The 12,689-nt window shown below is 37.9% G+C and overlaps 1 protein-coding gene across 2 annotated transcripts; it reads left to right on the top strand.

Annotated features, from left to right (window-relative positions):
• Positions 1-464: 464 nt before the first annotated feature.
• LOC105333508 (uncharacterized) lies at positions 465-12,658 on the top strand. Of its 2 annotated transcripts, XM_066086527.1 has the most exons (19): positions 465-843; positions 1,729-1,746; positions 2,855-2,899; positions 3,014-3,121; positions 7,862-7,900; positions 8,109-8,180; positions 8,390-8,517; positions 8,968-9,128; positions 9,425-9,515; positions 9,679-9,830; positions 10,131-10,174; positions 10,268-10,378; positions 10,498-10,584; positions 10,680-10,788; positions 10,886-11,028; positions 11,226-11,626; positions 11,844-11,941; positions 12,129-12,188; positions 12,296-12,658. In XM_066086527.1, exons 1-19 carry the CDS (start codon positions 664-666, stop codon positions 12,319-12,321), a joined length of 2,073 nt encoding a protein of 690 aa, XP_065942599.1. In that variant the 5' UTR covers positions 465-663; the 3' UTR covers positions 12,322-12,658. The 2 variants fall into 2 exon arrangements, with proteins under 2 accessions (XP_065942599.1, XP_065942600.1); XM_066086528.1 differs by lacking the exon at positions 1,729-1,746 and having other exon boundaries at positions 466-843.
• Positions 12,659-12,689: the final 31 nt, after the last annotated feature.

Raw genomic sequence — 12,689 nt, 5'->3', positions numbered from 1 at the left:
ATATAATCATTAGTTAACAGGAATATTCATCAACGGTGATTAAGATAAGCAGGTAACTTAATTATATAGGCCTTTCGTATAAATTGTATAAAAATATTAAATTGCTTTAATGCAAAGCAAGTTCGTTTGTAAAGTGTCAAATGTTTTACCCCTTTATCAGGGTTCTTATATATTTGTCAAATGCCAAATGTCACAGCTGAAGATCCGCCTCAATCTTATATGATGGGCAATCAAAAGATTGAAATTAAACCATAGTATTACATGTTTAATTGAAAACTAAATTAACTCACTAAAGAAAATGTAACAATACTTTAAAAATTATACATAAAAGTTTTAAATGTAAAAAGTTTATCAAAACAATAAAAATTAAATGTGCACAAGAGTGGTCTAACTATAAGAGATTAGGGGGATTTTAATTACCGCGCGCTGGATTAGGAGGTCGTCGTTATGGTGACGCAAGACAATAGCGTGAGGTCATAATAGGAACTTAGTCATTCCTGAGTACCAATTGTTGTTACTTTTTTTCGTCACATTTTTTAACAAACTTTGGAAACAATATGTAAATTAATTTTTTTTCCAGCGGAAAGTGATCTCGTTTTTAATATTTTATTTCGCGTTGTCATACATTGTACGTGTCGGAATAATTGAAGACTATCCGGGGATATGCTTGAAACTCCAGATGAAAGACGGAGACGTCTATACGGACCCTCCCGGAATCTCCGAGTGCAGGAAATCCGGGAGAGGTTGTCCAAGAGTTGTGTTTTGAAGGATGGGGAGTATAACTTGACCGCGAACAAACTAAGCGCTGGGATCTTCGACAGCAGTTATAGTCGTGATTTCTTGGTGAGTTCATGCTTTATTTGACTGATTCAAAAACCATTTCATGATATTAAAATAATGAAAAACGAACGTGCTTGTACAATAAAAATATAATGATGAGGTGCTTACAAAATTTAATCTGCTAGAGAAGCTTACATAACTATAATTAATCAAAGTCAAATCATTAATTACAAAAAGTGTAAATGATTTAATTGGAATGGAATTTTATTGTGAAAATTCGTGTCATTTAACATGATCGATGTTGGTGTTTTTGTTTAATGCATGATCGAAATTTTGAACATATCATTTTGACGTATCTCAATTATGCATATATAGGTTTATATACTAGCATACAAATATAATCCTTGGGTTTTATAGAATTATCCGCAGAGTAAGGGGTCCGCAAATGAATTCTTTAATCAGTTTAAAATACATTCATTGATTCGAACTGGACTTGAAAAAGGGATATAGATTAAATGCGGCTGGTGTGAAACACAATCTTATCGTAAGAAACATGACTGGCTTAGTGGCAGAAAAAACACCGAAACAAAGGACAGTTTTTCCGGAACATTGGATATCGATCAAATACCATAGATTGTCTACCCCAAGTCGTTGAATGATCCGACTCCACCAAGACTTTAAAAAAGGCAGGGATCGGTTTTTGTAGACTTATTTATTTTCAATGCACGGCCATTTACACCCCCCCCCCCACCACCACCTCTTCCCTCGAAAAAAAATCTGTTAAGCAAAACAATATAGACCATATAGACTACCATATCCAATTTTCTTGCGTCTGTCAACTTTTACTTTTAACATTTGAGAGTAAAAGAGATGTAACTCCCAGTCAGAGTTCTAGCTAATTTATTTACACTCTTAAAAAAGCCAAAATAATTGATCAATGTTTTACAGAAAAAGAATCCAGATATGGTATGTTGCACAGTGTTTTGAATTCATCAAAGGCAAAGTATTTGCTTTGGGAGCACGTGAACAGTCTGTTTGCATGCAAAGACTGATGTACCACAGAGCAGTCTACATTGTATCTACAAATATCAATATACTTACACTGTATCAATATACTTGCATTCAATTTCGCCACGTGTGAATGACACACAATTATAAAGAACAAGATTCATATTATATAGGTGTTAGAATGAGAATGGGGAAAGGGAGGGAGGGTAAGCATAGCATCTCCCCTACGAAATCCCTCATCAATATCACCATAATATGAATACATCTATATACATATACATTGTAGTTTAGAATTAAGTTTTACTAAAACCAATACATTTAGTTACAACCCTGTTTAGAATATGAATATGTTCACAGGAAAACTAAAGTTTTTACAGTTTTAAGATATTTATTGGCATGTACAAATGGCACTTTCAAATTCGGACAATAAAAACTACAGTATTAAGCATACACCTAAAAACTACAGTATTAAGCATACACCTAACACGCTTCGCGTGCCTGCACACAGTTTGCTCAGACACTGGTACCCATGTAAATACGGTATATTTTGTCGTGTCCCGTGGTGTAATTTTCTTGGAATTTTTAATTTGAATTATTAGACCGATTGATTGTTTCGATACACGCAAATTGTGACAGTATTCTGTGATTGAACAGTTTATATATCAGTACGTTCATTGATATTACAACTACTCTAAATTCGTCGGTGGTAATGGTTAAATCAGTCGAACAAACATTTATTTTGCTCGACTTTTTATTGGTACTAAATAAGTACAAAACTGTTTTAATAAATGTATTATAAAAAAAAACTGTAATAATTAAACTTTAAACACGAAAAACAAGTTACATTTACAGTTATATGTGGTCGCACACAATCCCTTTGATTCAATTTATTTGTAGGATGTATACAATTCTACGACAATGTTCATAATTACAGTTTATGTAACCTAAACGACAACGTCTAAATACTCGAGTAGGTATATATACGGTTGTGATTTCGCTTAGTAAGCTACTTCTATATCTATAAAGTTTTGTAAAAGTTTATATCACTTTCTGGGGTTTTCTTCAGGGCGCCTCCCTAGATCCATCCTCACTACAAGCACAACATGGCCAGGTAGGTCCTGCATGAATCAAATGACATAATAGCTGACAAAGCAAAATAAATTAGAAAGAAAAGCTTTATTTAAAGATTATGTATGCAACTGATTGATTTCTTTCCCTTGTAAAGCTGGACCATCATTTTCACCTGGGAAATGACAGCGGCGGTCTGGTGCCCAATGAAACGTACCAACAGAGTACCACCAAGGCCGACTTCACAGAGCAGTCCTATAGCAAGGTAAACAGATACACAAACACACAACATTCCTATAGCAAGGTAAACAGATACACAAACACACAACATTCCTATAGCAAGGTAAACAGACACAAAAAAACACGACATTCCTATAGCAAGGTACACAGATACACACACACACGACATTCCTATAGCAAGGTAAACAGATAAACAAACACACAACAGTCCTATAGCAAGGTAAACAGATACACACACACAACATTCCTATAGCAAGGTAAACAGATACACAAACACACAACAGTCCTATAGCAAAGTAAACAGATACACACACACAACATTCCTATAGCAAGGTACACAGATACACAAAAACATAACATTTCTATAGCAAGGTACATAGATACACACACACACGACATTCCTATAGCAAGGTAAACAGATACACAAACACACAACATTCCTTTAGCAAGGAAAACAGATACACACACACACCATTCCTATAGCAAGGTAAACAGATACACAAACACACAACATTCCTATAGCAAGGTAAACAGATACACAAACACACAACATTTCTATAGCAAGGTAAACAGATACACAAACACACAACATTCCTATAGCAAGGTACACAGATACACAAACACACAACATTCCTATAGCAAGGTACACAGATACACACACACACGACATTCCTATAGCAAGGTAAACAGATACACACACACACACCAGTCCTATAGCAAGGTAAACAGATACACAAACACACAACATTCCTAAAGCAAGGTAAACAGATACACAAACACACAACAGTCCTATAGCAAGGTACACAGATACACACACACACGACATTCCTATAGCAAGGTAAACAGATACACACACACACAACATTCCTATAGCAAGGTACACAGATACACAAACACACGACATTCCTATAGCAAGGTAAACAGATACACAAATACACAACATTTCTATAGCAAGGTACACAGATACACAAACACACAACATTCCTATAGCAAGGTAAACAGATACACAAACACACAACAGTCCTATAGCAAGGTAAACAGATACACACACACACGACATTCCTATAGCAAGGTAAACAGATACACACACACACAACATTCCTATAGCAAGGTACACAGATACACAAACACACGACATTCCTATAGCAAGGTAAACAGATACACACACACACAACATTCCTATAGCAAGGTAAACAGATACAGAAACACACAACATTCCTATAGCAAGGTAAACAGATACACACACACACAACATTCCTATAACAAGGTAAACAGATACACAAACACACAACATTCCTATAGCAAGGTAAACAGATACACACACACAACAGTTTTATAGCAAGGTAAACAGATACACACACACAACAGTTTTATAGCAAGGCAAACAGATACACAAACACACAACAGTCCTATAGCAAGGTACACAGATACACAAACACACAACATTCCTATAGCAAGGCAAACATATACACAAACACACAACATTCCTATAGCAAGGTAAACAGATACACAAACACACAACATTCCTTTAGCAAGGTAAACAGATACACAAACACACAACATTCCTATAGCAAGGTAAACAGATACACAAACACACAACATTCCTATAGCAAGGCAAACATATACACAAACACACAACATTCCTATAGCAAGGTAAACAGATACACACATACAACATTCCTAAAGCAAGGTAAACAGATACACACACACACAACAGTCCTATAGCAAGGCAAACAGATACACAAACACACAACAGTCCTATAGCAAGGTACACAGATACACAAACACACAACATTCCTATAGACAGGTAAACAGATACACAAACACACAACAGTCCTATAGCAAGGTACACAGATACACAAACACACAACATTCCTATAGAAAGGTAAACAGATAAACAAACACACAACATTCCTATAGCAAGGTACACAGATACACAAACACACAATATTCCTATAGCAAGGTAAACAATTACAAAAACACACAACATTCCTATAGCAAGGTAAACAGATACACACATACAACATTCCTTTAGCAAGGTAAACAGATACACAAACACACAACATTCCTATAGCAAGGTAAACAGATACACACACACAACATTCCTTTAGCAAGGTAAACAGATACACAAACACACAACATTCCTATAGCAAGGTAAACATATACACACATACAACAGTCCTATAGCAAGGTAAACAGATACACAAACACACAACATTCCTATAGCAAGGCAAACAGACACACAAACACACGACATCCTATAGCAAGGTAAACAGATACACACACACACAACATTCCTATAGCAAGGTAAACAGATACACAAACACACAACATTCCTATAGCAAGGCAAACACATACAAAAACACACAACATTCCTATAGCAAGGCAAACAGATACAAAAGCACACAACAGTCCTATAGCAAGGCAAACAGATACACACAAGGTAAACAGACAGACACATAAAACATTCCTATAGCAAGGTAAACATACAGACACATACAACAGTCCAAAAGCAAGGTAAACAGACAGACACATACAACAGTCCTATAGTAAGGTAAACAGACACACACATACAATAGTCCTATAGCAAGGTAAAAAGACAGACACATACAACAGTCCTATAGCAAGGTAAACAGACAGACACATACAACAGTCCTATAGTAAGGTAAACAGACACACACATACAACAATCCTATTGCAAGGTAAACAGACAAACTCATACAACAGTCCTAAAGCAAGGTAAACAGATACACACATACAACAGTCCTAAAGCAAGGTAAACATACAGACACATTCAACAACCCTATAGCAAGGTAAACAGACACACACATACAACATTCCTATAGCAAGGTAAACAGACAGACACATACAACAGTCCTATAGTAAGGTAAACAGACACACACATACAATAGTCCTATAGCAAGGTAAAAAGACAGACACATACAACAGTCCTATAGCAAGGTAAACAGACAGACACATACAACAGTCCTATAGTAAGGTAAACAGACACACACATACAACAATCCTATTGCAAGGTAAACAGACAAACTCATACAACAGTCCTAAAGCAAGGTAAACAGATACACACATACAACAGTCCTAAAGCAAGGTAAACATACAGACACATTCAACAACCCTATAGCAAGGTAAACAGATACACACATACAACAGTCCTAAAGCAAGGTAAACAGACAGACACATACAACACCCTATAGCAAGGTAAACAGATACACACATACAACAGTCCTAAAGCAAGGTAAACAGACAGACACATACAACAGTCCTATAGTAAGGTAAACAGACACACACATTCAAAAGTCATATAGCAAGGTAAACAGACACACAGAACAGTCCTATAGCAAGGTAAACAGACAGACACATACAACAACCCTATAGCAAGGTAAACAGACAGACACGTACACCAGTCTAATAGCAAGGTAAACAGACAGACACATACAACAGTTTTATAGCAAGGTAAACAGATACACACATACAACAGTCCTAAAGCAAGGTAAACAGACAGACACATACAACAGTCCTATAGTAAGGTAAACAGACACACACATACAAAAGTCATATAGCAAGGTAAACAGACACATACAACAGTCCTAAAGCAAGGTAAACCGACAGACACATACAACAACCCTATAGCAAGGTAAACAGACAGACACGTACACCAGTCTAATAGCAAGGTAAACAGACAGACACATACAACATTCCTATAGCAAGATAAACAGACAGACACATACAACAACCTTATAGCAAGGTACACAGATACAAAAACATTCCTATAACAAGGTAAACAGACAGACACATACAACACCCTATAGCAAGGTAAACAGACAGACACGTACAACAGCCCTATAGCAAGGTGAACAGACAGACACACACAACAGTCCAAAAGCAAGGTAAACAGACAGACACATACAACAGTCCTAAAACAAGGTAAACAGACAGACACATACAACAACCCTATAGCAAGATAAACAGACAGACACATACAACATTCTTATAGCAAGGTAAACCGACAGACACATACAACAGTCCTAAAGCAAGGTAAACCGACAGACAGAACAGTCCTATAGCAAGGTAAACCGACAGACACATACAACAGTCCTAAAGCAAGGTAAACCGACAGACGCATAAAACAGTCCATAAGCAAGGTAAACGAACGGACTGTCACTTTGGTGGACTGACGGGCGGATATATAGAAGGACAGCAGACAAACAGACAGACAGACAGACCTCTTGTCTAGACATAAGAGATCGTGAATTACTAGAAACTTGATGCTTTGGATATTGTACAACATTAACCAAAAATTGTAACGAATTTAAAATAAACCTTTAAAAGCTTTATAACCATATGAGACAGTTTTATAAGAGTCGACTGGAATTGGGTTAATGATGTTGCGTAGGCAGTGAAGTTTTTCCACGTGTTGACGGGCGCTGATATATTGCCTTGTCGCATTGCAAGTTACTTTCGAATGTCATTGACTCCCACAGTCACACGTGACGCCTGCTGTGTTAAGTTTGGGCACTTAATCCACAGCGTTATGTAACATCTTTCAAGGGTTTTAGTGAAGAACTGGCGGTCCCGAGGGACAACCACTAAACACTGGTCTCCAGATCAGCGACGTTTATTAGCTCATCGATAACACTCAAATACAACAGCGACATTAAAATAAAAAGATTTATAACTTAATAACGACAGTTAAGGTCAAATTATTGTGTCTGAATTTTCTTACTTGTAACGTTTTTATTTACAGCCCAAAACTTTACAGGACCCCGGAATCATTAACTGGCCGGTAAGTGAAAAAACAAAATCCAGACTTGATTAAACAAATACAAGAAAAACAAATTAAACAAAAAAAAAAACGCAACAAAAATTAATTCATCTACCTGGTTTGATTAATTACATTTGGTATAATCCACGAACAATTCCTAATCCGAAATAGATGATGACAATATTAATTAGATATAGATGTCATGAACACGTCTTTTCTGATTTTTAAGGATATGGCGCCACGGTACATGGTCAGCAGAAAGATGGCGGACTCCGAGTACAAGTCATCGTATATACCGGATGTATGTTTTTGTACTGGGTATACTTTTGGCAATATGTGCTCTATGATGTAAAAAAAAATAAACAGTATATAACTTAGCGATCTTCCACGCTTACTACAAAAACCAAATGATAGGCTAAATAATATTTTAATCAAAGGATATTATACATGTAATTAAAAAAAACGAAGAGTGATCCGCTTAATTAGTTGACCGTGATTGGTTCGTTACAGATACGAGATAACCCGGTGGCCCCACTGTACCCCCGCGTCAATACGGCCATCATGAAGCTGCCTCTGGACCCTGAGAAGTTTTGGAGACAGAGAGGAACCAACATCAAGTTAGGCAGCGACGCCCCACAGTAAGTAAAAAACCTAGAGATACACTAACGGACAGAACAAACCCAAAGCTAACTGTATTTCTTTCTGTTTTTGCAGGCTGCTAAGACTTCGTGCTATTTTACAGGGTGCTGAGACTGTTATTTTATAGGCTGTTGAGACCTGTTATTTTGCAGGCTGTTCAGGCCATGTTATTTTACAAGCTGTTTATCTACTATTTTACAGGGTGTTGAGACTCTGTGTTATTTCACAGGCTTTTGAGACTCTGTGTTATTTTACAGGCTGTTGAGACTGTGTTATTTTACAGGCTGTTGAGATTCCGTATTATATTACAGACTGTTGAGATTCTGTGTTATATTACAGGCTTTTGAGACTCTGTTATTTTACAGGCTGTTGAGATTTCGTGTTATATTACAGGCTGTTGAGATTCTGTGTTATTTTACAGGCTGTTGAGATTCTGTGTTATATTACAGGCTGTTCAGTGAACACCAGAGAGTATACGGCGTGGGCCGAGAGGGGGCCCCTGACGGGTTTATCAGGGAGAAGGGCGACATGGGCAGGGAGGTCAGCAAGAAGATGAAGGACATGTCCAAATTTTCCCACGTGTTCAGGACCGGTGATTACAATGGAATAGGTAAACATGAGTACTGCGCCTTCATTTTGTTCTGTATTACAGAAGTTAGCGGTTTCTAGAATGTAATCCTTAATAGTTCAACTATATAAATCAGAAAACCAATTATTTAGCTAATTCTTAACTTTTTATTAATGTTCCTTTTTTAAAAATAAAGATTACTGCATTATGTAATTACATAAATACAAGTATACAGCGTATGAATAAAAGAAAGACGCAACTTGATTTCAACTTTAAAACGTTGGCGACACGTAGGACGATTTTGAGCGATGGTGTGATTTACTGAAATTATTTTGCAGTTGGGAGTTTTCAGACGACGGTTAATGATGAGTTCGGGCCCCGAACCCTGCCGCCGGCTGAGCACGCCGCTCGAGCCATCAAGGCTTCACAGTAAGGATATATCCATATGTTCTGTTCTTGATGAAAATCAATGAATGTCACCAAAATAATCCAAGTCTTGATTCAGAAAAAGATACAATAACACATTAATCTATAAAAAATAATGATCCGAGTGAGCCGGGGCATTTATGTTCTGTTATTTTGTCCTTGACAGGATGAGGTTGGATAAAAAGAAGGGAAAAGAGGATTCCGAAGACAGTGGCGTGGAGAGTTCTACGTCATCAGGTTCTCTTCCTGACGACAACACACGTGTCAATCACCTAGCGGCGCATGCCCGGCAGACGACAGTTCCAAAAGTCTTTAAAGGTTTTTAACCTCTCTTAAATTCCTCTCTTAAATGCTTCAAAAATAAAATTACAACTCAGCGACGAAAATAATCTTAAGGTTTTTGATCTCACCAAAAGCCATTTGCACTACCACAGACTGATGAAAATTCTAATTCGTGATCTGCCACTTAAACTGTATGTAGTGCTGCGTATAACAAACAGACTTCAATACATCAGCAGGCAGTAAAATCGGGTTTACAATAAATAATTCACAGAGTTTTTCTTAACAAGAGTAATTATCTCTTCACTTTGCAACAGGCCGTTTTGTTTCTCGTTTCAGATGCTTTTGACGAGCGTAGTTACCAGACGGCGGCACACTTTCAGGTAAAACAAAAACATTTCCTTGGTAACCTTTGGAAATCTGAGATTTATTGAAAACCTGAACACAGCCAACGAAAACAATGCCTTTATTTGCAGTTTGGATCCGACCCCAGTACCATTCATACCGTTTACGGCAAAGACTTTGCCCCAGGATCCATGGCCGCCCGAGGACCTCCACAGAAATGTCTGGTACCAGACGCAGGGAGAGTAAGTCCTTAATCAATCTAATAAACCATAAGAAGTTAATTAGATATAATTTAAACAAAATTCTATTTGATGTACATGTGGTCGCCGTGTAATTACGTTGACCCGTCTTCGTGTTGCAGTTACTCCAGAACGACCCCGCCTATGCCCCAATGATGTCCACGTCCAACCAGACGGACTACAGCTACACGCCTGCGGCGCCCACTCTGGTTTGTCACAAATAAAGATTTTATTCAAATCTTTTCTCATCACAACTCATATGTAACACCCCAATAAAATAAGTTATTATTTTTCATTAACCAAGAATGCAGAGGGGAAAACTCAAATGGAGGTGAACATAGAGAAGCGTCATACGGACAACGTCATCTTCAGCTTCGACAGGTCACGTCACGCGGCGGATCGCCAAACCTCACGTGAGTACAAAGTACTAGTAACTGAATAGGAGATGAACTGTTGTGATATTTCCCCGATACTTACATGCACTAACCGTGCGTTGACTCCTCCCTCCAGTGGCCCATACCGACTACCGGGGACCACCAGCCGGCTATCGACCCATGGAGCCAATGGCCAGACCGGAAGTGGAGTTCGATTACCTGACTCCTAATGACGCTCTCCCGTATCCTCCCGCCGAGAACCGCACATCTGAAGCCAAGGTAAACAGCCAAGCTCTGACCTTGAGGTAAAATAACGTAAAATAATTCAAACCTTGTCTTTTATTGGCTTTCTATTACACTTTTTTCCGATCACAGTTTATCTGCGTGAAATTTTTTTACAAAATTAAAAATATTACATGCGTAGTGAAAGAATTATTATAGAACTATCTTCCCTGAATGTTGTTTTTTTTTAACAGAACAACTTCATAGGAACGTTCATGTCCGGTGATCACGCCGTGGACCGCCGTCACGCCAAAAACTCGCTATGTAAAACCCGCCTGGAGGACGGCCGAAACACCCACTTCATCGTGGGCTACAACCCCATGGAGTTCTCCTCGGAAACGCAAATGAAATTCAAAGGAGACAAAAAGAATGATGCAAACGTTCTACCGGCCGGAAAGACGGAGAGGAACGCCGCCGTGAAGTTCAAGCACGTGTCTATGAGCGAGAACACACTGGACCTGAAGGCAGCAGACCCGTTTACCGTCAACAAACAGGAGAGTCTGAACGCACGCGCCGCGCACCGGGATCCGCCCGTGGAACACGCCTTCACCACGTCTGTAATGAAAGCCGATTACCCCGCCCTGCACCAGAGAGGGTGAGAACTTTTTTTTGTTTTTTTTTTAAATACATACAATTATTCCAGTGCCTAATTTCAAGTGTTTATTGAAGTTTATTTACATATCCACATACATTACCAATGCATGCATTATCTATACGTAAAACTACAGCGAACGTTGCTAGGTTGACGACAAAAGGCGTTGGTAAGTTGTTGACGGCGAGCGGTTAGTTATACTTTATCTGGTCTGTTTCAGGGTGACGGACGCTCAGCTGAGGATGATCCAGGACACAGACCAGAAGCTGGGGCAGGAGATAGCTTCTTCCCACCTGTTCCACACCGACAACTCCGGAAGTAAGTATCTGACCAAGCTAACTCATTGTCAATCCCACTGACATTGCATATTTATACCAAATGTCGGTATCCGCACACGTTGAACCTTTTTTTTTAACGTCTAGCTTGTGGTTTATTATCGGAATATAACTTACTTAATGTATTTATAATTTTAAAATAATATATAATTATTTTATCAATCTTTCAGGGAACAACTTTATAACGACAGCCATGGATGACTTTATAAAACCCGAAACCATGACGGGAGGTACTCAATGTTCTACTTTTTGTTGTCATTTTCTTCTGATCAATCAGTAAAAACTAGATCCCAATAATGCTGGTACAGATGTTAAAACGATCTTTTCTCCATTACAGGTCGCAAGTTGCTTGCTGCTCGCTAAGCATCGAGTCGGTGTCCTACTGTTGATGTCTTATCGGTAGTTAAACAGTGCGATAGTACTCAAACTATTAATTCACATCAGTATTATATTTTTTATGCAGAGCCAGAGGTCTCACAGCTACTCTTACACGAAATAATTAGGTTTATTGTGTGAACAGTATTCCAATTGAACTTTTTAATTTATAATTCCATATATTTGAATGTTTAATTTCTATCTTTTTACAACTTTTTAAATTTTATTTTACAATTTTATTTGTTATCCGTATAAACAGTTTATGTAACCAAGCACATCAGAAAATCTGTGAAATGCTTGGAAATATAAAACTGATTTTAGTTTCTGAATGCGTTTTGTTGTTCATTAAATATTTA

Source organism: Magallana gigas, chromosome 6, assembly GCF_963853765.1.
Source record: "Magallana gigas chromosome 6, xbMagGiga1.1, whole genome shotgun sequence".
NCBI lineage: Eukaryota > Metazoa > Mollusca > Bivalvia > Ostreida > Ostreidae > Magallana > Magallana gigas.
The sequence above is the reverse complement of the archived record's forward strand: the minus strand, read 5'-3'. Positions and strand labels throughout refer to the sequence as shown.